This window comes from Protobothrops mucrosquamatus, unplaced genomic scaffold (assembly GCF_001527695.2).
Source record: "Protobothrops mucrosquamatus isolate PMUCROS unplaced genomic scaffold, P.Mucros_1.0 scaffold1729, whole genome shotgun sequence".
NCBI lineage: Eukaryota > Metazoa > Chordata > Lepidosauria > Squamata > Viperidae > Protobothrops > Protobothrops mucrosquamatus.
In genome coordinates, this window is record NW_015387876.1 from 67,439 (window position 1) to 95,324 (window position 27,886).

The 27,886-nt window shown below is 44.1% G+C and overlaps 1 protein-coding gene across 2 annotated transcripts in view; it reads right to left on the minus strand.

Annotated features, from left to right (window-relative positions):
• Positions 1-27,886, minus strand: part of CPNE2 (copine 2) — a 45,550-nt gene that overhangs the window by 1,494 nt on the left and 16,170 nt on the right. Inside the window, exons 4-15 of one of the 2 annotated variants that reach the window (XM_015822953.1) lie at positions 26,665-26,736; positions 23,836-23,919; positions 22,274-22,363; positions 21,592-21,665; positions 18,614-18,641; positions 12,838-12,924; positions 10,966-11,025; positions 8,119-8,252; positions 7,499-7,553; positions 4,975-5,026; positions 3,019-3,152; positions 864-1,100 (exon numbers count right to left, since the gene is read on the minus strand). In XM_015822953.1, coding sequence (XP_015678439.1) covers positions 864-1,100; positions 3,019-3,152; positions 4,975-5,026; positions 7,499-7,553; positions 8,119-8,252; positions 10,966-11,025; positions 12,838-12,924; positions 18,614-18,641; positions 21,592-21,665; positions 22,274-22,363; positions 23,836-23,919; positions 26,665-26,736 — 1,107 coding nt within the window. Of the gene's footprint in view, positions 1-863; positions 1,101-3,018; positions 3,153-4,974; positions 5,027-7,498; positions 7,554-8,118; positions 8,253-10,965; positions 11,026-12,837; positions 12,925-16,725; positions 16,786-18,608; positions 18,696-21,572; positions 21,666-22,273; positions 22,364-23,835; positions 23,920-26,664; positions 26,737-27,886 lie in introns of both variants that reach the window. The other variant, XM_015822952.1, reaches the window with a different exon arrangement.

The following is a 27,886-nucleotide window of genomic DNA, read 5'->3' on the forward strand; positions in this document are numbered from 1 at the left end:
CCTCTCTGGGCAAGAAGGAAGGTGTCTGTCTGAAATGCTGAGGAGATATTAGGAATACATAGCTTCTCCTGTACTCTCACACGGTTAGCCAAAGGAGGAGATGGCACCAAACCATTTCTTAGGTCCTTACATGGCAACCACTTGGCATAGCAGCACCTTTGCGTGCCAGCTTCCTTCTTGATCACAAAGTCTCTGTTCGCAGAGGAACGAAAGATCCTTGTCCAGTTCCAGAACCTATCGACATAGGAGAGTCTTCTCCAACTTGGTGTCCTTCACGTGTTGAATGGCAGTTCTGGTAGTTGTAAACCCTGTTATATCTGGAAAGTACCACTTTGTGAAAAACCTGGAGGGTACTTTTAAGTAACTCTAGAACTGGCATTAGGAGGAAAGGGAAGCTTGCTAATTCAACCAGACTGCTGTGTCTTTGCTGTTTTATCATTTGCCAGCTCACTTGTGGGGCTTCTCTGGAGGGTCCCAGAAAGATTGTTACTTTCCTGAAGGAAAACTGAGAAATTATATGCTGGAGGATTCACAAAAACAAATAATGCCTAGAATAATGTCTAGAATAAAAATCAATGAGGGCGCAGCTAGGGTTCCATCTTAAACATGGTATTTTTACAGATTCAATTCCTTAGCTATTGATCTTTCTTTCTTTTCTTCCTTCTTTCTCCCCTCTTCCTCTCCTTCCTTCCCTCTCTCTCTCTCCTTCTTTTCCTTCCTTTCCTTCCTTCCTTTCTCCCTTTCCTTCCTTCCCTCTCTCCCTCTCCTCTCCTTCCTTCCTTCCCTCTCTCCTTCCTTTCTTTTCCTTCCTTCCTTCCTTCCTCCCTCCCTCCCTCGCAAACAAGGCATTCTCCTGCACTTACACTGCGGAATTCACGGAAGGGCACAAACTGGACGATATCCCGCACGGCCTCCTCGCCCGTGTACGACCGAAGCATGCGATTGTCTGCATCCAGAAACTCCATGGCTGCAAAGTCGGCGTTCCCAACCCCAACGATGATGACAGACATGGGCAGTCTGGAGGCCTGTACGACAGCATGCCGTGTCTCATCCATGTCGCTGATGACACCATCGGTGATGATCAGGAGGACGAAGTATTGCTGGGGAGGGAAAGCAGAGAAGAAAATCAGAAAATCACCCAGGAGGAGCTGACCAGTACATTTGTATTAGACATGGGGGGGGGGTCTCCAAACGTGGCAACTTTAAGACCTGTGAACTTAAGACAACCACGTGTCTATGGAGATTCTCAGTCATCCAAGGTCCTGGTTGCCCCAAAGTTCAACTGGACTTCCTTTGTTTTTCCTGGAGGACATTTTGCTTCTCATCCAAGAAGCTTCTTCAGATCTGACTGAAGAATGGTGGAGAATGGAAGGATTCGTGATAACAGAAGTCATCAGGGGAGCAAATATAATCAAGCATGATCAAAACTCTTTTCTCAAGAGGCAAATCCCTGGTGAGGGACTGGTGAGGGGATGTCTATTCCCACATGGAGCATTTTAGACACTTCCTTAATTATTATCATCATCACCATCCGATTGAAGCACCAGGCAATTTTAATCTGATTAAGCATTCTTCTGTTCTTCGTGAGACCTGCAAGATACAGTGCTCCTCCGTTCAAAGGATGCCACAGGGAGCAGAAGCAAAGGGGGATCTCACAAGGGCAGTAGCCCAAATGAAATGTGAATTAAATTGGGTCCTGATTAGATGAGAACATCTCTGCCCACTACAGTAATTGCAGGGCTGTGATTGTACAGAGGCTTCTTTTTGCAGGCAATTGTGAATCTGAATGAGGATCCGTAGAAGGAGAATAAAGATGGTTGTGTAACAACCAAGGCAGAATTTGGGCAGTGTGTTTCTATGCCTCATTTGACCAAATGAACTTGGCTTCACAGGACCCTGGAGTTCAAGCTTATCGGTACACATGCAGACAAATCAGAGCTATAAGCCAGCTTTAAACCAGAGTTCGTTGTTTCTGGTTTGGAAATCTAGACTCCTTAGATGCAACGGCAGCATTAACTCACGTTTGGATGACAGCTTTCTAGCTTTCTTACCTTCTTTTATGAAGGCACATGGGTTGCATGTGGAAGAAAATGGTGGATTTGCATTACCATTTACAACATCAGGAAGGTATCTGTCAACACAACGAGGATGCGGCCACCCACTTCAGAGGGGCAGCACACAAAATGCAAAGCATCACACTAGAGACCAAACGTGCAAAAGTTTAAGCTCGAGAATGGACGCCTGACACTTGTTTCAACACTTGCTTGAAACTCTTGTGAGCTAAAAAGAGGTATTTTTTTCCCCCCAAGCATTCAAAGCAGAATCCAAGTCAAAGGTCCTTGGAGCTCTCTGAGATTGGTTGTTTACTTGCAGATGTTTCATTATCCAAACTAGGTAACATCATCCGGAGGAGGAGGAGGACTAGGAGGTCCTTGGTTCTCTCTGAGCTTGGTGATTTTCTTGCAGACGTTTCCTTAACCAAACTAGGTAACATCATCAGTGCTAGAACTTCGCACCCTTCTAGCACCGATGATGTCACCTACTTTGGATAATGAAACATCTTCAAGAAAACAACCAAGCTCAGAGAGCACCAAGGATCCGATAGTCAGTTCCTCCTTCCTTCCTTCCTTCCTTCCTTCCTTCCTTCCTTCCTTTCCTTCCTTCCTTCCTTCCTTCCTTTCCTTCCCTGGTGATGTTACTTAGTTTGGGTAATGAAACATCTTCAAGAAAACCACCCAGCTCAGAGAGCACCAAGGATCCCATAGTCCCCCTCCTCCTCCTCCTCCTCCTCCTCCACCTCCACCTCCTTCCTTCCTTCCTTCCTTCCTTCCTTCCTTCCTTCCTTCCTTCCCTTCCCTGGTGATGTTACCTAGTTGGGTAATGAAACATCTTCAAGAAAACCACCCAGCTCAGAGAGCACCAAGGACCCCTCATTTCAACCCTGAGCTACAAATATTCTCCTTTATTAGAATCCAAGTCAGGAAGGTGAAATAGCAACAAGCGGTGAGAGAAACTTACGCTGGCAGATTCCTGCTGGGTCGCCTGGGCCGCGAACCGAGCCACGTGATTAATGATGGGAGAGAAATTGGTTGGTCCGTAAAAGCGAATGTGGGGCAGGCAACTTGAGTAGGCCTGGACGATGCCTTCCACACCTTTAGAAGACGGAGAAGAGAAGGCAGCGTGAAGGAGGCAACTCCCAATGACTCTCATGCCAGGCGAAATCCATTCCAATTTGATACGGGCAGTCCTCGACTTACGACTTAGTGACTGAAGTTCTAACAAACCCTCACAGGGATACTTACCCAGTTCCAAAGGTTGCCCACCACCACCCCGGGGATCATGTGGCCGCATTCCAGGCTCGGCAACCGGCCTGCATTTGCAGCCCTTTGTAGGGTCTCAGGATAGTTTTTGCTCAAAACTGGCATTGACTTCCAGTTCTCGGCAAACAAGAGGTTCGCTTAATGACCTTGGCATTTGCTTAGTGACCGTGGCCGTTGATTTACGATTGTAGTGTTCACTTAATAACTGCCACAAAACAAGGTTGCAAACTCAGCTTGGTCGTGTGGGTGGCCCATTTTATGACCACTGAACCTACGGCCATGACGGGCAGGCTCCATTGCGGTCGTACGTCAAGGACTATCGGTCATCCTGTGCTTCTCAAGTAAAAGTTTCCCCTCTCCAGTTGGGTCTGACTCTAGGAGGTGGTGCTCACCTCCGCTTCCTAGCCGAGGGAGCCAGTGTTGTCCCAAGACATTTTCCATGGTCCTGTGGCCGGCATGACTATATATGCCGAGGCGCACGGAACGCTGTTACCTTCCCACCGGTGGTACCTATTTATCTACTTGCATTTGAATGCTTTCAAGGAGCTGGAGCGAGTAACAGGAACTCACCCTGTTCCGCAGCACTTGGGTCTCAAACCTGAGCTGTCCGCTTTCCCTTTGAGAAGCTCGGTGTCTTTAACCACTGAGCCCCCTTTTGCTCCTCAAGTACTTTGCCTAAAATATCTTGCTTCCTTGCCTTTCTGTTTTCCTCTTTTACTCTGCCAGAGGCCAACCGGATTCGTACATCAATTCATATCATAATTTCATTTGATTGACAGGTCCAGGATACTGCATCAGCCTAGGTATTAGGGTTCAAAGTCCTCAGTGGCTGAACTCAGCCAAGCTTGACGTATTCAGTCGGCTGCAGTTAAACCCAATCATTGTCTCCAACATTGTTGGAGCCTAGATGAAAAAGCCTCACAGACCTTTTTTTGAAACTCTTTTTTTCCCCCACTTAGTTTGCATTCCCCCTCCCCCCAAGGCTTTTGAAGAATCTGGGGGCCTCTTGTTTTTATTCCTTTTAATTTTTGTTGGAGAGGCCACAATGCACAGTTATTCCACTCCCCACCCCCCGTTTTATGTTTACAAGTGTTCTGTGACATTTATGTCAAGGATTGCCTTGGGTCAGGAAAAGATAAAATATGACGGTGACTTAGTTTGATTTATCAAGGAAACTAAAGGGCATTCTTGGCTGGCAGTTGCTCTGGAAGATCACTCAGTAAATATAGGTTCCTTACCATAATACATACAATACATTTATTTGTAGGGTCTATTTATTCATATCTAGTAGTTTAGATGTTGGCCTAAAAACCGGGAGGCGGTGAGTTCCAAGTCCCATCTTAAGACATGAGAACTGGCTGGTTGACTTTGGGCCAGTCACCAGGAGATAGTGACTTCTAGTCTCAACCATGAAAGCCAGATGGTTGACTTTGGGCCAGTCACCAGGAGACAGAGTTCTAGTTCTGCCTTAGCTATGAAAGCCAACTGGGTGACTTTGGGCCAGTCACCAGGAGATAGTGAGTTCTAGGCACAAAAGCAGACTGGATGACTTTGGGGCCAGTCCCTCCCTCTCAGCTCAACCGCCTCACATGGTTATTGTGGGGGAAATAGAGATTTCAAGGACTTGCTTTCAAGCCACTATAGATGCACTTACCAAGGCAAAAAGGGTTGGTGGGATTAAAGTTAATGGCAAATTCATGAGAAACCTGCAAAAGAAAAGACAAAAGAAAAACAAGATTAAATTTTGGCTTTTTAATAAGCCTGAACCATTTCTGACATCAAAGCTTTCAGACAAGCCTTGGGACACTGTTCACACAATATTGTAAACCGCAGACAGGTAACAAATCACGGTTGCATCTGTACCACATTCTAAGCCAAAAGAAACTAAATGATGGTTTACCATGACAATCTCAGTCACATGACCCCAGGACACTGCAGTCATCATAAATATATACCAATTGCCAAGTGCTCAATTTTTGATGACAGGAGGGATGATGCTGCAAGGGGTCATACAGTAAGTGCGAGGACCAACTATATAAACAGATTTGATAACTCTTCACCTCTTATAACTTTATAAACAAATATCGCTTCTTCCCATGGCCCATCCCTGACGCCAATTCCTAATTCGTCAGCTGTTCAGCAGAGAGCTAATAAAAGGTTTCCAGAAAAATCTATCTTCAACTTTATGGGAAGCAAACCCAGGCAGTTTTTTCTCCAGGCAGAGCTGCTTCCTTCCCCCTTTCCAAAACAGCTGGAATCTCGAGATGTTCTTTGACATTTGCAGCACGATTCCTGTGTCGCCCAACCTTCTCCTCCTCTTGGTTCTGTGAGAGTATTGTGTAGCACCATAGCAACAGGAGCATCCATAGAACAAAGCAGGATCTACTCATCCCTTGTCTTAAATGTTCATTTCCATTTCTATCCGAGTTTGGGTTCTATTACAGAATACAGGATAACAGAATTGGAAGGGACCTTGGAGGTCTTCTAGTCCAGCCCCCTGCTCAAGCAGGAGACCTTATAACCATGTTGGACCCATGGCTGTCCAATCTCTTCTTGGAAACCTCCAATGATGAAGCACCCACAACTTCTGGAAGAAAACTCTTCCACTGTTCTGTCAGGAAATTTCTCCTTATTTCTAGGCTGCTTCTCTCCTTGATAAGTTTCCATCCATTGCTTCTTGTTCTGTCTTCAGGTGGTTTGTTTGGAGAAGAGCTTGGCTCCCTTTTCTCTGTGACAGCCCGTCAAATATTGGAAGACTGCTATTATATCCCCCCCCCTTTTTTTTGAGGGGTTGTATCTTTCTTTTGCTGTTTTTCTCTCCAGTCCAAATTTGGGCTCCTGCTGTTGTGTTCCTGGAGAGAAAACCTGTCCACAGACTGAGTCCTGCAACCTTTACATAAGTTCTTTCCAACATTCTGTTGGGTTGGAAAGGAAAAAAAAAGACTACAAAGAGCTAAGCTAATAGCCTGTCTGTCTTTTGAAGGGGTGTTAAACGAATGGTGCTTTTATTTTTATTTTTTACTCCTGCAGGGTGCAAAGGAAAAAAAATTCAAAGCAGGTACCAAAGATCTGATTACAGAAAATCTGCCTCATTTACTGTTCATTCAGACTCACAAGACACTAGAATTGGGCCAGCAGGGGGTCCCTTCCACCAGAAGAGTGAAACTACAGGATCTGACTTTTAAATTTCCCTCTAATTCTTTGATTCTGTCTCCGCATTCCGCACAACCCATCGAACTTCTAAATACCGCCATTCCTGACATTTTTTTCCTTCTTCCCAGCAGCCGTTAATTAGATAGCAAACGACTCTTAGGAGCTTTTCCTGATAATTTGGAATTTCAGATTGAAACCAGCTGGCCTTAAGAAATAGACAGAATCTTTCTCCTCCATAGGGCAGAAAGATTTCCTATCTTAAACTTTCAGAAACAAAATAGCACATCACCCATTCCTTCAGCTTCGTTTTAAATTCTATTACAACGCCGGGGGCCACAAAACCTAGCCAAGTTGCAAGAGGGAAAAGGACGGGTCAAATACCGACAAATGCTCCAGGATGGGATGAGTCATTTCTTCAAAAGAACATCATAGGTTTAGTCTTAGGACATAGAATAATGCAGAACACAGCCTACCAGAGTTGGCTTAACTACTGTGGTCAGTTGAAGACTTCCCGGGATGGCAATCAGACAAAGACCTAACCGATGCATTTACACAACAGCCTGAACTGCGGAAGGTGTTGTGGTTTGTCATGGTGTGTAAACCCAGCTTGTGGAGTGTTGATTCCAGATATTGTATAGAACTCTACTGCAATAGGTTGAGTAACCAGATTAAAAGGGTTGTGTGAATGTAGGTCCTGAGAGACTCAAAGACACCCCATGGCCACCAAAACCGACTAAGGATTTGAACTTCAGTTATCCTAATAAATAAAAAATATGATGATGACTTTATTAGTTTAAGCATCTTCAATCTTTGTGTCCTTTGCCAAGATGTGGAATTCAGCTCCAAGAATTCCCTATTTTTCCTGGCTGCTGCTAAGCATTCTGGGAGCTGAAGTCAATCTTTCTTTCTGAGTGCTAAAGGAACATCCGGTTGAATCAGAACCAAGAAGGAACCACTCAAACCATAATCCCACCTAGAGATGAAAGTCATCGTGAAACATTCTAAAGCCAGTCACCCCGATTTACCTTCCAGTCTGGTGGGAGCTGGGCCCCAAATCCCAAGGCAGGAAACATTTTGTCCCTACAAGAGAATTGAGAAGAAACAGAACAAACGTGAGAGGCCCAGTGAGGAAACGCCCTTTGCCAATCCTGGCTTCTCCCATCTTTAACATCTCAAAGCAAAGGGGTCCCTGGAATGAGGGTTGAAACGAGGGCTCCTTGGGGCTCTCTGAGCTTGCGGGTTTTCTTGCAGACGTTTCATTACCGTGAGTAGGTAACATCATCAGTGCTAGTAAGGAGTGAGGTTTGCAGGGAGGAGGGAGGAGGAGGAGGACAGTGGGGTCCTTGCTGGTTTTCTTGCAGATGTTTCATTACCCTGAGTAGCTAACATCATCGTTGCTAGTAAGGAGTGAGGTTTCTGCAAGAAAACCACCCAGCTCAGAGAGCACCAAGGACCCCACAGTCAAAATGCTCCCTATTTCAAACGGCCGTGCAAAATCCCTCGTCTCGACTGGGCTAGCAGCAACTCACCGAGTGAGTTCTGTTTTCAAACCACTTCTGGAAATGCTCAGAGCGGCCCTTTTGCCGCTCCCAACGTGATGCTCCCGACGAAACACTGGGTGTGTGACCTACTCTGTTACACTTACGTGTCGTAGTCTTGGATAATCTGCCCCACCGCCCAGATGGCTGAAAGGTATTCGTTGCTCCCCATGGGGTTAATGTAGTGCAAAGACGTCGGATCCCGAGGATTTCCGTTGGAGGCCGTGAAGTCAATTCCGACCTGCAAGGAAAGATGCCAAAGAGACTTCATTTTACGCCTGAAATTGTTCGGTGGGAAAGGCGAGGCCGGTTGAGAGATTCGGCATTGCTCGAGCCAGGGGGCTGGACTAGAAGATCTCCAAGGTCTTTTCCAACTCCGTTATTCTTTATTCTGTAAAATGAGAAACAGCCCCTTCTTCTCCTTTGACCATAAAGCATCATTTTGCTGAATTAGAAATAGAAAAACAGGTCAGATCCCCCACTGATTCGGACTGATCTTTGACTCACAAGAGCTGGCCCCCAATTAGCTGGCTTTATCTGGGCCTGGAAGCTAAGCAGAATCAGGAGTGGTTAACATCTGAATGGGAGTGGACCAAACAGGTAAGTTGAGAAGCATTCTGGGGGAAAAAGTCATGCTACATCCACAAAGAAGTCAAGGGCTCCTTGAGTTTTGACCATAATTGGGATGGGAACTTCCATCATTAAGCAATGCACTCATTAAGTCAGTCACACCCAATTTTATGACCTTGTTCCTATGGATGTTAAGTGAATCATGCAGTTATTAAGCAAAACCAGCTGCCTCCATTGGTTTTGCATGTCAAAAGCCCCCTGGAAAGGTCACAGAGAGATCTATGTGATCCTGGGATACTGCAGCCGTTGTAGCTACATGCCAGTTGCCAATGTGAATGCGTGGATGCTGTGACAGTTGTAAGTATGAGGGACCAGTGATATTTCCCTTTTTTAAAGGCCCGTTGTAACTTTGAACAGTTGCTAAACGAATGATTATAATTTGAGGACTGTCTGTTTGCAGATGGGACAGGAAAGCCGTCAGGAATTGAAACTGACACTGGAAAAATCGGAAAGAGGGTATCACCCTCTAAATTGCTGCTCACTCCTTAATATCTTCTGTGCCCCCCAGGGTTAAGCCCAAACTATGTAGGGCAGGGGTGTCCAACATGGCTGACTGAGGAATTCTGGGAATTGAAATTCACGGATCTTAAAATTGCCAAAGTTGGACACCCTTCTAAAACATCCCCAAATCTAACCTAGAAATAAAAAGAAATGTCCTGATGTTGGTAACAATTAATCAGTGGAACAGCTTGCCTCCAGATGTTGTGTGTGCTCCATCACTGGAGGTTTTCAAGAAGAGACTGGACAGCTGTTTGTCTGTAACGGTGTAGGGTCTCCTGCTTGGGCAGGGGGTTGGTCTAGATGACCTCTAAGGTCCCTTCCATCTCTGTTATTCTCTATTCTGTATTCTTCCCTGATTTCAGCTTCAGACAGATGCCCCAGGTCCTGGTTTTGCCATTTCATCTGTCCTGAAATGGTGTCATTATGCAACAGTTCATGCTGCACAGAGAACACATTTGTGCCCGTTCCCGTTTCTATGGCAATACTTCTTCCCTTTTCCTGTGTGTCTCCTTAAGTCAACACAACAAATCAAAACTGAAGCCCCGCATTTGCCGCACAGTGCTTCAAAACTCCTGCAGGCTGCGCCTGGAAATATTAGTTTGGCACAAGGGGTTACAAGGCCAACATTCATAGCTTTCCCGGGATGCCAAACCAGCTGCGGTGGGAAGAAAGATTAAAATTCTCTATAGCACACGGGAGATATTGGCAAACTTTTCAGGAGACAGCACTGAAGTTTTAGAACACATTAGAATTATCATGGAAGGGACCTTGGAGGTCTTCTAGTCCAACCCCTCGCTTGAGTAGGAGACCCTATACCAGGGGTGGGGAACCTTGGCTCTTTTACGACTCGTGGACTTCAACTCCCAGAATTCCTGAGCCAGCATTTCTTTGCTTCAATATTTGGACTCCCGAGTCCACCCGAGAGATTCTCCAAGCTGAAACCAATTCCTGGTTTGGTCAAGGAAATTTGACCAAACTTTTCGGGGACACGGTGTCCCAAATTAATTCAGAGTGAAAATGTCTGAAAGGAAATTTGGATGTTCTGCCTTAGGCAGCAGCATGCTTTATCCCATCGTTACTTGTATGTGCCTAATTGGAACATAATTCTTCCTTTGCTCAAGTAATGAGGTTACCAAGGAAACGTGCATATGAAATCATAACAGAAATGGTCAGTGTGTTTGGGGGCGAAGCAAATCCAGCCTGGTTGTGGATTCCTAGGCCGAATAAAGGGGTTAGGGGTTTTATATTTTAGAGCAGGCTTTTATGTAATATTATTTATTTATTTATTTATTTATTTATTTATTTATTTATTTATTTATTTAAAGCAGGCTTTTATGTAATATTTATTGTGATTTTTATTATTGCCTGTTCACCGCCCTGAGTCCTGTAAGGGAGATAGGGCGGTATATAAATTTTAATAATAATAATAATAATAATAATAATAATAATAATAATAATAATAATAATAATAATAATAATAATAATAATAATAAAGTCTATCCATAAATGTGCTGCATTGCTTTCCTTACATCCCTCCTGGATCTTGTGTGATGCAAACGTCACCTTTTTCTCTACTGTTCAGACTCCCAACGTTTTGCTAAGTGGGTGGCAAACATTTTGTTGGGGTTTCGTCTAACCAGAGAGCAACGCAACCCCTGTAATTTTGTGGGCCACGGTGGGGCATATTTCCGCTTAGGAAACCAGCCTTTTCCCAACTTCCAGGCATCGCTGATGCTTTAATTAATGCTGAGATTTAACCGAGAGGCCACAACAGTGATTATGCTGTTAGCGTTCGTGGAAAGAAAAATCACCAAGATCCTTACCGTAAACATTAACTGGCAGCCTCCGAGGATGTAATCCAGGAAGGAATAATCTCGGGTGATCTTAAGGATGAGGAGGAGGGAGATTTGAGTGGAGGGGAGAAGGAAAGGAGAAAGAGAGCAAGTCAACGCAAAGCAAGACTGTTTCACAAAAACACTCGCTTATTGCTTTATACTAGTTCAGTGCTTCTCAACCCTTGGCAACTTTAAGCCACGTGGACTTCAACTCTCAGAATTCCCCAGCCAGCAATGAGAATTCTTAGTCTTGGGAGAATTCTGGCAAGAAAGGGCAAAATTCACAACAATGGTATTCTTGGCAGCTGTATTCTCCAAAGCAGGAGTCAAGAGAGGGACTAGATCCTTGGCCCATTTGCAAAACTCTTGGCTGGCCTTGGAGCTGCCAGTGACTCAGACCCCCGGTGGGGGCGCAGACCTCGCCCTCCTTGCAGACCGCCTGCTGAAGCCCCACCTGACTCATCCAATTTGGTGCAATGGCAGCTTAATCAGGCCTGGTGTTTGTCTTCATCGTGGCTTGTCAGAGTTGGCATTTTAGAAATTTATTGCATTTGTCCCACAGTGGAGACCCTGGCCCTTCGGGTGATTAGATGCTGATTAGATGCCATTCCGGCAATTTTGGTATTATGTCAGTAATTATGATTTTAATGCAAATCTGAAAGCGGTTTAGCCGTTATAATCCATCAAACTGAAAAGCAAAAGGTCTTCGGAGTCTAAAAGAGTGAATAACTCCAGAGGTTTTTTATTTCAGAAGCAGAGGAGATGGTAATTTATTGACTGCAGTGCTGAGTTAAGTAACAGAGTGCTTTGGGCACCATCCTCTGAGAAAAAGTTTATGCATATTTATGCATTTGTACTCCTTGATAATATACCACGGAGGGTGCAAAAGGACTTCTCCACTACAGCACACTGCGGCATTTATACGCTTTTACTAATATATCTCAGTATCTCACCTCTACCTTCCCTTATGCTCAGACATGTTAAAAAAATATTTCAGTTCTGAGACTATAATACAGGTAGTCCTCGGCTTACAACTATTTATTTAATGACTGCATGAGTCACTTAACTGTGGCAAAAAAAGGCCATAAAGTGAGATGCAACTCATTTAACATCTGTCTTGCTTAGCTTAGTCCTCTACTTATGACTGGTCAGTTAGTGACTGGTTGAAATTATAACCTAGTGTTTAAGTATTTCAAAGTATTAGTACTGTGAGTAAGGCCACACCTGGAATGCTGCATCCAGTTTTGGTCACCACATTACAAAAAAGATGTTGAGACTTTGGAAAAAGTGCAGAGAAGAGCAACTAGGAGGATTAAAGATCTGGAGACTAAAACATTTGAAGAACGGTGGCAGGATTTGGGTTTGGCTGGAGAAAAGAAGGACCAGGGAGGACATGATAGCAGTCTTCCAGTATTTGAGGGGCTGCCACAAAGAAGAGGCAACACACTAAAAGACAGAACAAGAAACAATGGATGGGAACTAATCAAGGAGAGAAGCAACCTGGAATTAAGGAGAAACTTCTTGACAGTGAGGACAATTAACCAGTGGAACAGAATTTGCCTCCAGAAGTTGTGGTGCTCCATCACTGGAGTTTTTAGAGCATTAATCTTGAAACTTAAGATTAATGGACTGCCTAACAGTGCAGGTTGATCTCATTCTTCCTTGGCTGGGCCATGCCCATAGCTGATTTTCAGCTATGACATTTCCAATTTTTTCCCATATGTAGAAGCCTACAGCAAACAGCCCCCCAACAGCCTTCCTACTTCCAAATTACATGTTTCTAGAAAAGCCCAAACAAAATCGTCCCTCCTCCTGAGAAGCAGCTGTTATCCATCCCAGCAGTCTCAGTAAAGCACTTACTTTGCAGGACTTGACAATGATGATGCCTGAATTCTTGTAGCTCCTTTTCTTCTTCTGTTTTTTGGGATTGATGCATTCAAACTCTACCTGCGTAATTTTTTATTTTGAAAGAAAGGAAGACCATGGTAAATGCAGCAATCTTGTTTCCTTTTCTTTTATAACTACTGAAAATATTTCTTTGTCCTCTAGTTCCTGGGAAGGCTGAGATTTACAATTTCAAAACATTTTAGGGGTAACCAAGTTGGGGGGGAAGGGCATCACCCCACCACAGTCTGTGTCACAATCCGGGATGATGTCACGGTGACATGATGTAGCTTGCTTCAGCTGCTCAGGCAAACGACAACATACAAAATTCAGCTCGTTTGCATCTTTGTTAAGTCTTTCGCATTGCATTTTAGTGCAATGTGACAGGTACTTCAGGTCATTTACACCTGGGAATTTCTTCCAAGCATTTTCCTTTATTGTTCCCCACCTACAGACAGAAATCTTGCCAAGCTTAAGGCAGGCCACTTGTACCATAAAACATATATTCGGGGATCTATTAGGGAGGAGCTGTCGTCATTCTCTTTCTCCCACACAAACTACAGGTAGTCCTCAAGTTACAACAGTCCATTTAGTTGACCGTTTGAAGTTACAACAGCACTGGAAAAAAGGGACTTACGGCCATATTTCATCCTTACGACCGTTGCAACATCCCCAGGGTCACGCGATCAAAATTCGTACGGTTGGCAACGGACTCGTATTTATGACGGTTGAAGTGTCCCGGGGCACTTGTGGTTTCCATTTGCGTCCTTCTGACAAGCAAAGTCAATGGGGAGGCCTGCTCCACTTAACAACCATGCTACTAACTTAACAGCTGCAGTGATTCACTTAACAATGGTGGCAAGAAAGGTCGTAAAATGGGACAAAATTCACTTAACAAGTGTCTCAGCAACATAAATTTTGGGGTCAACTGTGGTCGTTAAATCGAGGACTACCTATATCTAACCCTTGCTACCTCTTTGTCTTCTGGAATGCAGCCCCTCCCTCCTGGGAATCCAGACTGCAATCCACCACACCCAAGACCTCACCTGACCCCTGGTCTCTCCTTGATTGCTCTGTTTCCCCTGCTATGCTTTCTATCCACACATCTCTGGATGCAACCCTTCAAGTTAGTTCTGGGCAGGCTTGCTGGCAACAAAGGTGTGTTGGCTTCAGCCCAGAGCATCCTGCCAGGCCATGTAGCATCCCTGAGGTTTCCCAGAACTTTGAGAGTGGTTGAACATCTGCCTGAGCTATTTACAGCCAGCAACTACATTTAGACGCTGTCAGTGCGAGAGAGAAACCAACGCAGAAAGAGCAGATGAGCGCAGTGGGGCTCCGAGTCGGAATGAGGAAGGATGTGATTACTCACGAGGTAAACNCAAACCCTCTCGGATCCGAGCGACTTTGTCATGCAGATACTGTGCAAACTCCTCAGCCTTCCCCGCCAGGTGATCCTCCCCCCCCCCAATTGGAGAAGGGAGCGGGTCACCCTGAAGAGGGAGGCTGGGCGATTATCTGATGACGCAATGAGGGTGGAGTAGTAATTGGACCTCACCACCCTCATCGCCACAAGGTAGGGATGGGAACTTCCATCATTAAGCAATGCACTCATTAAGTCAGTCACACCCAATTTTATGACCTTGTTCCTATGGATGTTAAGTGAATCATGCAGTTATTAAGCAAAACCAGCTGCCTCCATTAGTTTTGCATGTCAAAAGCCCCCTGGAAAGGTCACAGAGAGATCTACGTGATCCTGGGATACTGCAGCCGTTGTAGCTACATGCCAGTTGCCAATGTGAATGCGTGGATGCTGTGACAGTTGTTAAGTATGAGGACCAGTGATATTTCCCTTTTTTAAAGGCCTGTTGTAACTTTGAACAGTTGCTAAACGAATGATTATAATTTGAGGACTGTCTGTTTGAAGATGGGACAGGAAAGCCGTCAGGAATTGAAACTGACACTGGAAAAATCGGAAAGAGGGTATCACCCTCTAAATTGCTGCTCACTCCTTAATATCTTCTGTGCCCCCCAGGGTTAAGCCCAAACTATGTATGGCAGGGGTGTCCAACATGGCTGGCTGAGGAATTCTGGGAATTGAAATCCACGGATCTTAAAATTGCCAAAGTTGGACACCCTTCTAAAACATCCCCAAATCTAACCTAGAAATAAAAAGAAATGTCCTGACGTTGGTAACAATTAATCAGGGGAACAACTTGCCTCCAGAAGTTGTGAGTGCTCCATCACTGGAGGTTTTCAAGAAGAGACTGGACAGCTGTTTGTCTGGAACGGTGTAGGGTCTCCTGCTTGGGCAGGGGGTTGGTCTAGATGACCTCTAAGGTCCCTTCCATCTCTGTTATTCTCTATTCTGTATTCTTCCCTGATTTCAGCTTTAGACAGATGCCCCAGGTCCTGGTTTTGCCGTTTCATCTGTCCTGAAATGGTGTCATTATGCAACAGTTCATGCTGCACAGAGAACACATTTGTGCCCGTTCCCGTTTCTATGGCAATACTTCCTCCCTTTTCCTGTGTGTCTCCTTAAGTCAACACAACAAATCAAAACTGAAGCCCCGCATTTGCCGCACAGTGCTTCAAAACTCCTGCAGGCTGCGCCTGGAAATATTAGTTTGGCACAAGGGGTTACAAGGCCAACTTTCATAGCTTTCCCGGGATACCAAACCAGCTGCGGTGGGAAGAAAGATTAAAATTGTCTATAGCACACGGGAGATATTGGCAAACTTTTCAGGAGACAGCACTGGAGTTTTAGAACACATTAGAATTATCATGGAAGGGACCTTGGAGGTCTTCTAGTCCAACCCCTTGCTTGAGTAGGAGACCCTATACCAGGGGTGAGGAACCTTGGCTCTTTTACGACTCGTGGACTTCAACTCCCAGAATTCCTGAGCCAGCATTTCTTTGCTTCAATATTTGGACTCCCGAGTCCACCCGAGACATTCTCCAAGCTGAAACCAATTCCTGGTTTGGTCAAGGAAATTTGACCAAACTTTTCGGGGACACGGTGTCCCAAATTAATTCAGAGTGAAAATGTCTGAAAGGAAATTTGGATGTTCTGCCTTAGGCAGCAGCATGCTTTATCCCATCGTTACTTGTATGTGCCTAATTGGAACATAATTCTTCCTTTGCTCAAGTAATGAGGTTACCAAGGAAACGTGCATATGAAATCATAACAGAAATGGTCAGTGTGTTTGGGGGCGAAGCAAATCCAGCCTGGTTGTGGATTCCTAGGCCGAATAAAGGGGTTAGGGGTTTTATATTTTAAAGCAGGCTTTTATGTAATATTTTTTATTTATTTATTTATTTATTTATTTATTTATTTATTTATTTATTTATTTAGAGCAGGCTTTTATGTAATATTTATTGTGATTTTTATTATTGCCTGTTCACCGCCCTGAGTCCTGTAAGGGAGATAGGGCGGTATATAAATTATAATAATAATAATAATAATAATAATAATAATAATAATAATAATAATAATAATAATAATAATAATAATAATAATAATAATAATAATAAAGTCTATCCATAAATGTGCTGCATTGCTTTCCTTACATCCCTCCTGGATCTTGTGTGATGATGCAAACGTCACCTTTTTCTCTACTGTTCAGACTCCCAACGTTTTGCTAAGTGGGTGGCAAACATTTTGTTGGGGTTTCGTCTAACCAGAGAGCAACGCACCCCCTGTAATTTTGTGGGCCACGGTGGGGCATATTTCCGCTTAGGAAACCAGCCTTTTCCCAACTTCCAGGCATCGCTGATGCTTTAATTAACGCTGAGATTTAACCCAGAGGCCACAACAGTGATTATGCTGTTAGCGTTGGTGGAAAGAAAAATCACCAAGATCCTTACCGTAAACATTAACTGGCAGCCTCCGAGGATGTAATCCAGGAAGGAATAATCTCGGGTGATCTTAAGGATGAGGAGGAGGGAGATTTGAGAGGAGGGGAGAAGGAAAGGAGAAAGAGAGCAAGTCAACGCAAAGCAAGACTGTTTCACAAAAACACTCGCTTATTGCTTTATACTAGTTCAGTCCTTCTCAACCCTTGGCAACTTTAAGCCACGTGGACTTCAACTCTCAGAATTCCCCAGCCAGCAATGAGAATTCTTACTCTTGGGAGAATTCTGGCAAGAAAGGGCAAAATTCACAACAACGGTATTCTTGGCAGCTGTATTCTCCAAAGCAGGAGTCAACAGAGGGACTAGATCCTTGGCCCATTTGCAAAACTCTTGGCTGGCCTCGGAGCTGCCAGTGACTCAGACCCCCGGTGGGGGCGCAGACCTCGCCCTCCTTGCAGACCGCCTGCTGAAGCCCCACCTGACTCATCCAATTTGGTGCAATGGCAGCTTAATCAGGCCTGGTGTTTGTCTTCATCGTGGCTTGTCAGAGTTGGCATTTTAGAAATTTATTGCATTTGTCCCACAGTGGAGACCCTGGCCCTTCGGGTGATTCGATGCTGATTAGATGCCATTCCGGCAATTTTGGTATTATGTCAGTAATTATGATTTTAATGCAAATCTGAAAGCGGTTTAGCCGTTATAATCCATCAAACTGAAAAGCAAAAGGTCTTCGGAGTCTAAAAGAGTGAATAACTCCAGAGGTTTTATATTTCAGAAGCAGAGGAGATGGTAATTTATTGACTGCAGTGCTGAGTTAAGTAACAGAGTGCTTTGGGCACCATCCTCTGAGAAAAAGTTTATGCATATTTATGCATTTGTACTCCTTGATAATATACCACGGAGGGTGCAAAAGGACTTCTCCACTACAGCACACTGCGGCATTTATACGCTTTTACTAATATATCTCAGTATCTCACCTCTACCTTCCCTTATGCTCAGACATGTTAAAAAAATATTTCAGTTCTGAGACTATAATACAGGTAGTCCTCGGCTTACAACTATTTATTTAATGACTGCATGAGTCACTTAACAACTGTGGCAAAAAAAGGCCATAAAGTGGGGTGCAACTCATTTAACATCTGTCTTGCTTAGCTTAGTCCTCTACTTATGACTGGTCAGTTAGTGACTGGTTGGAATTATAACCTAGTGTTTAAGTATTTCAAAGTATTAGTACTGTGAGTAAGGCCACACCTGGAATGCTGCATCCAGTTTTGGTCGCCACATTACAAAAAAGATGTTGAGACTTTGGAAAAAGTGCAGAGAAGAGCAACTAGGAGGATTAAAGATCTGGAGACTAAAACATATGAAGAACGGTGGCAGGATTTGGGTTTGGCTAGTCTGGAGAAAAGAAGGACCAGGGGGGACATGATAGCAGTCTTCCAGTATTTGAGGGGCTGCCACAAAAAAGAGGCAACACACTAGAAGGCAGAACAAGAAACAATGGATGGGAACTAATCAAGGAGAGAAGCAAGCTGGAATTAAGGAGAAACTTCCTGACAGTGAGGACAATTAACCAGTGGAACAGAATTTGCCTCCAGAAGTTGTGGGTGCTCCATCACTGGAGGTTTTTAGAGCATTAATCTTGAAACTTAAGATTAATGGACTGCCTAACAGTGCAGGGTTGATCTCATTCTTCCTTGGCTGGGCCATGCCCATAGCTGATTTTCAGCTATGACATTTCCAATTTTTTCCCATATGTAGAAGCCTACAGCAAACAGCCCCCCAACAGCCTTCCTACTTCCAAATTACATATTTCTAGAAAAGCCCAAACAAAATCGTCCCTCCTCCTGAGAAGCAGCTGTTATCCATCCCAGCAGTCTCAGTAAAGCACTTACTTTGCAGGACTTGACAATGATGATGCCTGAGTTCTTGTAGCTCCTTTTCTTCTTCTGTTTTTTGGGATTGATGCATTCAAACTCTACCTGCGTAATTTTTTATTTTTTATTTTGAAAGAAAGGAAGACCATGGTAAATGCAGCAATCTTGTTTCCTTTTCTTTTATTACTACAGAAAATATTTCTTTGTCCTCTAGTTCCTGGGAAGGCTGAGATTTACAATTTGAAAACATTTTAGGGGTAACCAAGTTGGGGGGAAAGGGCATCACCCCACCACAGTCTGTGTCACAATCCGGGATGATGTCACGGTGACATGATGTAGCTGCTCAGGCAAACGACAACATACAAAATTCAGCTCGTTTGCATCTTTGTTAAGTCTTTCACATTGCATTTTAGTGCCGTGACAGGTACTTCAGGTCATTTACACCTGGGAATTTCTTCTAAGCATTTTCCTTTATTGTTCCCCACCTACAGACAGAAATCTTGCCAAGCTCAAGGCAGGCCACTTGTACCATAAAACATATATTCGGGGACCTATTAGGGAGGAGCTGTCGTCACCCTCTTTCTCCCACACAAACTACAGGTAGTCCTCAAGTTACAACAGTCCATTTAGTTGACCGTTTGAAGTTACAACAGCACTGAAAAAAAGGGACTTACGGCCATATTTCATCCTTACGACCGTTGCAACATCCCCAGGGTCACACGATCAAAATTCGTACGCTTGGCAACGGACTCGTATTTATGACGGTAGAAGTGTCCCGGGGCACTTGTGGTTTCCATTTGCGTCCTTCTGACAAGCAAAGTCAATGGGGAGGCCTGCTCCACTTAACGACCGTGCTACTAACTTAACAGCTGCAGTGATTCACTTAACAATGGTGGCAAGAAAGGTCGTAAAATGGGGCAAAATTCACTTAACAAGTGTCTCACTTAGCAACATAAATTTTGGGGTCAACTGTGGTCGTTAAATCGAGGACTACCTGTATCTAACCCTTGCTACCTGTTTGTCTTCTGGAATGCAGCCCCTCCCTCCTGGGAATCCAGACTGCAATCCACCACACCCAAGACCTCACCTGACCCCTGGTCTCTCCTTGATTGCTCTGTTTCCCCTGCTATGCTTTCTATCCACACATCTCTGGATGCAACCCTTCAAGTTAGTTCTGGGCAGGCTTGTTGGCAACAAAGGTGTGTTGGCTTCAGCCCAGCGCATCCTGCCAGGCCATGTAGCATCCCTGAGGTTTCCCAGAACTTTGAGAGTGGTTGAACATCTGCCTGAGCTATTTACAGCCAGCAACTACATTTAGACGCTGTCAGTGCGAGAGAGAAACCAACGCAGAAAGAGCAGATGAGCGCAGTGGGGCTCCGAGTCGGAATGAGGAAGGATGTGATTACTCACGAGGTAAACAAATGCATGTATCCATTTTATTTTTAAGCTCCTTACGCAGGAGCACCAACTAGGATTGAGAAAGGCGTAAACAAATTGCAGCCTAGAAGACAAAAATTAAAATGCCATTTCTAGCCTCCAAAGAGCTCTGGAGTAATAACTGCAAACGGTCATTTAAACAAAAGATCTGCTGACGCTGGAAGTCCCTGCAAAAGAAGCAAACTTCCTTAACCATTTAGAGACCGCGTAATTTTTTTTTCAGTCTCTGGGCACTTAAGGAGTTCTGTTTCTCAAATGACCCAGATTGTGAGATTCTGGAATTTTCCATTAGCTTCCGATTCATGAATTTACGCAGTAGGCTGGAAGCTGGCTAGTTACCAGTTTATGTAATCTTCCATCTGTTTATTTCATTTAGTTGTTAAATTCGTACCTTGTTTCTCTAAGGTGGTAAAGATAGCACTTCTACCAATATCTCCTTTCAATAGCCCTGTGAGGTAAGCTGGGCTAAGAAGGGAATGACCCTCCCAATCTTCCAGAGTTAGGTCTTCCTTAGTTCAGGGTTGGGGAACCATGGCCCTTTTATGACTTGTGGACTTCAACTCCCAGAATTCCTGAGCCGCCTACCCCAGCCCTTTCAACAGTTCCAAGAAGGCTCCAAACCCATTTGCACTACTCAAGTGACCCTGAGGCCACAGATAAGCCTCCAGGTGGCATCAACGACTCTCTAAAAGAAGGCAAATGACCAGCTGTCTGCAAGGAGTATAAATCCTTGCATACCGCAGAGCTGAAGAAGCTTCTTGGATAAGAAGTGAAATGTCTTCAAAGAAAAACAAGAAAATCCAGTTGCCACTTGAAAAATCACATTTAAAGTGCTTAAGGGAAGCCCTGTGAAGCAGTATATAAGTCTAAGTCAGTGGTTCTCAACCTTTTTAATGCCGCGACCCCAACCGGTCGTAAGTCGAGGACTAAACCGGTCATAAGTCGAGGACTAAACCGGTCGTAAGTCGAGGACTAAACCGGTCGTAAGTCGAGGACTACCCAACCGGTCGTAATTCAAGGACTTTCCCTGCCCGGGAGCGCCACGCATGCGTGGTTCCGCCCCCTGCGCCGGCCGAGGAGTAGCTGGCAAGTGGCAGAGACGGAGCAGGCTGACCACCAGCTGGCCCAGCCCAAGGAAGGTAAGGCACCCGCCGGAAAAGGGGAAAAAAATGGCGGACAAAAAAAATGGCGGACAGCCTTGCTTGGCGACCCCCGTGAAATGGTCAATTGACCCCAAATGGGGTCCCGACCCACAGGTTGAGAACCACTGGTCTAAGTGCTATTGCTATTGTTTGATTCTTTTTGTTTAATCTGCCTCTTGTATTTCACTTTTACATATTGTTTTACTGTGTCGTGTTTTATGTTTTATTCTGTATTTTGACATGGCCTATGGGCTAATCAACAATACCAAAGGAAGAGAAATGAGTAAATGGGAAGGTATCCTGGCAACCATGAGGTAAAACAGGAAATTCAAACTTTTTCAAACTGGGGTGGTGAATGGCAACGCTCATCTTCCCAGCCCTGGATGTGTCCTTCAAAGCTTACCACAGAGCCATCTTTGCACATCGTGTCAACAGAGGTCTGGAACTCCCCAATGAAATCATGCCCTCCATCGTTGTCGTAGTCGTAACACACAATCTGGCAGAAGAAGCAGAGGAACAGTCAGGATTCTCATCCAGTTTACTGACCCCTCTGAATTTAAACATTTCATTCCTACTTAGGAAAGAGAAGACAGTCACGAAGATGCTCATTTCTCCCAGAGGTAGGACAACTATCACCAAGTATCCGATTAACAGTCAGACGCTCTCTAGAGTCTAGAACATGTTGGCGGATGAATTTCAATGAACGTCTCGTGAAATAATCTTTTCTATACCAACATGATGGAGACCAATACGTTCTATGTATCCTTTTTTGTTCTATTAGTCACAGTTTAAGATTCATTGACAGTCTCGATGTAGATGTTAAGACGCTCTCCCAGCCATGCCGACTGGGGAATTCTGGGAGTTGATGTCCACAAGTCATAAAAGAGCCAAGGTTGCCTACCCCTGGTCTAGAACAAGGGTGTCCAACCATGGCAACTTTAAGAGTTGTGGATTTCAATTCCCAGAATTCCCCAGCCTGAGGAAGTTTGGAGCTAAAATTCAACAGAAAGGAGCATTGCAGGTTGGAGTAGGATATTCTAATAAAAATGTTCTCTCTCAACCACAGTGGAGGTCTGAAATGGAAGACGACGAAGGGGACGGTACCTTGATCTGCTTTTCTGTGTCCCCATCACACAGAGATATCAAAGGCACCGTGAACGGCTTCCATACAGGATCCAGTGTGTATTTGATTACCTGCAATTTGAAGAAAAAGCCAGCAAGATAAGAAAAACACCAGATTCTTTCTTTCTTTCTTTCTTTCTTTCTTTCTCTTTCTTTCTTTCTTTCTTTCTCTTTCTATTTATTATCTATCTATTTATTTATTTATTTCCCATCTTTTAATATTTTTACAAACAACTCAAGGTGGTGAACGTATCTCCAACACATCTTCCTCCTCCCTATACCCTAAATTTGAGGGATGGGGAGAGGTGAGCACTTCCTTTGTGCTTTTTAAAACTATTATTAGTTTTGTGCTGCTGAGTTATTGTTGTTGGTTTTTTGCATTGTAATAGCGAATCACAGATGGGTGGCCGTTGGGCTTCTAGGAGACAAGATTTGAGCAAAGAGGATAATAACTTGTTAAATCTCTCTCTCTCTCTTTCACACACACACACACACACACACACACACACACACACACACACACTATGTGCACCCCATTAGGGCCTTTTTACATAGTGTGTGTATTTCGCAAGTAACCGTTATATCATAATTCATTTCAGCAACTTTAAGACAATTTCCACTCCCAGAAGTTGATGTTTTTCACAAATGTATTGGACTCTGTTGAGTGTCCCCAAATATCTAGAAAACGTTAACGGCAACAGCTGACAATAACTGGAATATTTTGAAGGCATCTATTGTCTTATTGTTGGCTTATCCTTTACAATTAGTCCTCGACTTACAACAGTTCATTTCGTGACCATTTGAAGTTACAACAGCTCCGAACAAAAGTGACATATGACCATTTTTCACATTTACAACCGTTGCAGCATCCCTGTGGTCACGTGATCAAAATTCAGACGCCTGGCGGAGAAGATGGATTGTTTATATTCAAAAGAAGCATAGAATGGTGGAATATAATTTAGGTTTCTAGTTAACTTGTTTTTTCTTTTTTTTATATATATATTTCACCTACTTATATAGAATAATATTTTGTGGAGTTAGGGATATTAATAGTAGTTTACTCATATCTGAATAGTATCCTGGGATTAGGTTTGGGAAGTCCGGGGGGTGGGTGGGCGGGGGGCCGGGGTTTTTTGTAATTGCATTGAGATTCACTTATATGTTTTTTTTTATGATGAAAATAATAAAATTTATATTTGAAAAAAAAATTCAGACGCCTGGCAACTGGCATGTACTTATGACTGTTGCAGTGTCCCGGAGTCACGTGATCCCCTTTTGCAGCCTTCTGAGAAGGAAAATCAATGGGGAAGCCAGATTCACTTAACAACCGTGTTACTAATAGAATACCTGCAGTGGTTCACTTAACAAGGATGGCAAGACAGGTCTTAACATGGGGCAAAGCTCACTTAACAACTGTCTCACTTAATAACAGAGGTTTTGGGCTCCATTGTGGTCATAAGTCGAGAACTACTTGTAGTATTTTGCTGAAAAAAAACCTGAAATTATACCAAGTGACCATCTTACAGACACTATAAACAACTTACCTCTGTCCTGTGGACCAGCATCCATTTCCCATCATCCCCTTGTTTATAAAACTCCAGAAATGGATCTGATTTTCCAAACAAATCCTGCAAGAGGGAGGAGAAAGCGCCTAAGAGATTGTGAAATCATTTTTGTCCTTTGAAGCCGAAGCAACAGCAAACAGGTCTTATATCCTGTGACATAAAATTGGGGGGGGGGAGATTTGTTTAATGACCCCTCCCTGTGTGCCCCTCTGTCCAGCTCCATACATGGTGATGGCTAAATGCAAGTTTGTCTTTCCTCTGTGAAATTAATATTCTTTCTATGAAGAACAACCCCGCCTGCCTATTCACAGAGGAAAATCAATTTACGATCAAATAGAAATTCTCAAGGTTGTTAATGAGAGAACAGCTTGAGTGGCAGCCAAGAATTACCCCAACCGTCATGTCCAAGGAAGAAATGAGACTGAATGTGGGTGAGGTGTGAATATCCTCCTGACTTCAGAAAGGAACACACACACACACACACACACACACACACACACACACACACACTCAGAATGAAACAGTCCAGGAGACAGGAAGGAAAACATAAAAGGTGTCCAATTGCTCTCCGTTGCTGCTGGAAAACATCTCTCTTTGGCTTTTCTTTTGCAACCTGCACAATTTGTTCAGTTGTTTGTCTCAATTACTGGTCGTCCTCTACTTACGACCCCAATTGAGCCCAACATTTCTGTTGTTAAGTGAGACATTTGTTAAGTGAGTTTTGCCCCATTTTATGACCTTTCTTGTCACCGTTGTTAAGCAAATCACTGCAGTTGTTAAAGTTAGTGAATGCCACACATCCATAGCATAGATTCACTCTTATGACTGCGTGATTCCCTTAAAAACCCACGGGATTCACTTAACAACCACCCTAAAAAACAGTTGAAAAATCTGGTCCTGTCTTGGGGTGCCTCAACTTACGACTGCAATGAGTTACAGCCAAAATCCTGGACTCAGTTGTGACCAAGGATTACCTGCAACGTCGTTACCCCCACAAGGATACCACCCTTTTATTTTATGCACCCTTTCAGCAGCAGCATCCCAAACGGACCCTCGATTTACAAACCCACAATTACAAATTGTTACGTTACCCCCTGGATATGCCCAAATTGCAATCCCCCCCCCCAGTTTAAGAACCAGTGGGGTGTGAGAAAACAACTGGCTCTGCTAAGGCAATAATAAGCAACTGAGATAAGATGACAAAAAAATAATAATTAAAGGATTAATTAGTTCTCCCTACGATAAAGGCCAACATTTTATCAGCTACTTTTTGGATTTACACTGGGAAACTATTCACTGCCCTCCAGGGTCTGCTTCAGTCTAGTCTGTAATCCCGATTCCTTGTACTTATGTTAAATTGCTTCAACTGGGGACCAAGTGCTAAGTAATTGATTTTTTAAGGCATGACTTTTCCCTATTGAAAGGTCTAACAAAGCGGAAGAGCTGTCGAAAGAGAAACAGGATAATTTTTAATAGAAACTTTTGAGAACTGGTAATTGACCTGCCATGTGAAAATGCCACTTGGCTGAATTAAGTAACCAAGCGTAATTTCCTCTATGATCTCTCTGTCTCTGTCTCTCTGTGTGTGTATGTATGTGTGTGTGTCTTTCTCTTTCACATTACACACATACAACTAAGGTCGCTGTCTTGGTGAATGCACACGTGTCAGATGCAAAGGAACAGGATCATACATTAAGCCAATGAAGATTCTCAGTAATCCAGAAAGAATTGCTTATAGGTTGAGTCAGTGCCAGTGGACTAATTTTTGTCGTTGTCGTTGCAATGTACCCCAGGGGTGTCAGCTGCCATATTAGGCTTGCTGTGCTTTGCTGCTAGGTGGTGACAGACTGCCATGGACTGTGGGGAGGAGGAATGCAAGGGGGAATGCCAAGCGGAATGCTTGGGAAACAGAAAGTAGAAGCTGTACTTCCTTGAGATGTTGCCTCAAGGTCACCCTGCTGGAAGAAGGAGGGAGCTGCATAACAAACCCCCCACTTGGACTGACCATTATGAAAACATCTTGCATGAACTTGATTGGTTATACTGGGGTGGGCAATGAGAAACAGAAAAGTAAAGTAGTAAAGTAGAACTTAGGGATTTGGGCCTCCAAAATCTCCGTTCTGGCTATGCAATACACTTGATCTCTAATAAATCGATACCTTTGGAGCCAAGAATTATTTCCATCTTAGAGGTTCAAGTCGTGGCCAGTCTGGAACCTTCAGGGGTTTCCTCCCCAAACTGTGTTGCAATATGTCGGGTGGAGATTCTCAGTACAGGCAGTCCTCAACTTACAGTAGTTCTTTTAGTGACCGTTCAAAGTTACAACGGCACTGAAAAAAGTGACTTATGGCCATTTCTCACACTTACGACCATTGCAGCATTCCCCCATGGTCACGTGATCAAAATTCAGCTGTTTGGCAACTGCCTCAGATTAATGACGGGTGCAGCGTCCTTGGGGTCACATGATCTCCTTTTGTAACTTTCTGACAAGCCAAGTCAGTGGGTGAACTCAGATTCACTTAATAGCCGTGTGACTCTCTTAACAACTGCAGTGATTCACTTAACAACCGTAGCAGGGAAAGTCGTAAAATGGGGCAAAATTCACTTAGCAAATGTCTCACTTAGCAAAAGCAACGTGGGGCTCCACTGCGGTTGCAAGCCGAGGACTGCCTGTAGTCACTTCAGCGGGACTCATTTTTGAGACAACATCAATTAAGTTGCCGTTCATCGCTCAAGAGTCTACAGAAGAATCTAGCCAACTGCCACCGCATGCACACCTCAATGAGGACAGGGGATTCAAATGCAAACCTTTTTATCCAACTTCCTGCCGGCCATGCTGAGCGTGATCACCCGATTGTCCAATAACTCTTGGGCTGCTATCTGAAAAGCAAGAAGAGAAAGGGCCCATTATTAGCAAACCAGCCATCGGATCTCTTCAGGGGGTCCCAAATGCAGCATCCAGTTTTGGTCACCGTGATGTAAAAAATATGTTGAGACTCTAGAAAGAGTACAGAGAAGAGCAACAAAGATGATCAAGGGACCGGAGGCTAAAACATATAAGGAACGGTTGCTGGAATTGGGTATGTCTAGTTTAACGAAGAGAAGGACGAGGGGGGACATGACAGCAGTCTTCCAATATCTCAGGGGCTGCCCCAAAGAAGAGGGAGTCAAGCTCTTCTCCAAAGCGCCTGAAGGCAGGACCAGAAGCAATGGATGGAAATTAATCAAGGAGAGAAGCAACCTGGAATTAAGGAGAATTTTTCTGACAGTGAGGACAATCAACCAGTGGAATGGCTTGCCTTCAGAAGTTGTGGGTCCTCCATCACTGGAGGCTTTTAAGAAGAGATGAACAACCATTTGTCTGAAATGGTATGAAGTCTCCTGCTTGAGCAGGGGGTTGAGCTAGAAGACCTCCAAGGTTCCTTCCAACTCTGATATTCTGTGTTTTATCTTCTATGTTCTGAAGGCTGCAATCAGAGCTACTAAGGGGCTACTGATCTGCTTGCACCCTACACAGCTACTCTTCAAGAATTTCTTCTCCTCTTTCCAGATCTTGCCTGGAAAATGTCGGTGTGTAGGTGGTGAGAGAAAGAGATAGATAAAGAGAATGACACTGGCCAGGGCTGAAAATAGCTTTTTCTTATTAGCCACTATTTGCTTTCAAAGCGATCTGAATAAACTAAGTGAGTCACAGAGATTTTGCTAGTGGAAATGACCCAAAATCAATTGGTAATTGACTTTTTCTCTTCTTCCATTGTTCAGTAGAGGAAAACCTGAAGTTAGAAAGCAAACTGGTTTGGGAGTGAGTGTGTAGACTCAGAATTCTGGGAGCTGAAGTCCACAAATCTTACAGTTGTCAAGGTTGCAGACCCTTGACGCCACGCTAGAAAGAGGAGACCATGACGCCACGCTAGAGGAGACCCTTGACGCCACGCTAGAAAGAGGAGACCATGAGTTCAAGTCCTGCCTTAGGCATGAAAGCCAGCTGGATGACTTTGGGCCAGTCATTCTCTCTCAGTCCAACCCACCT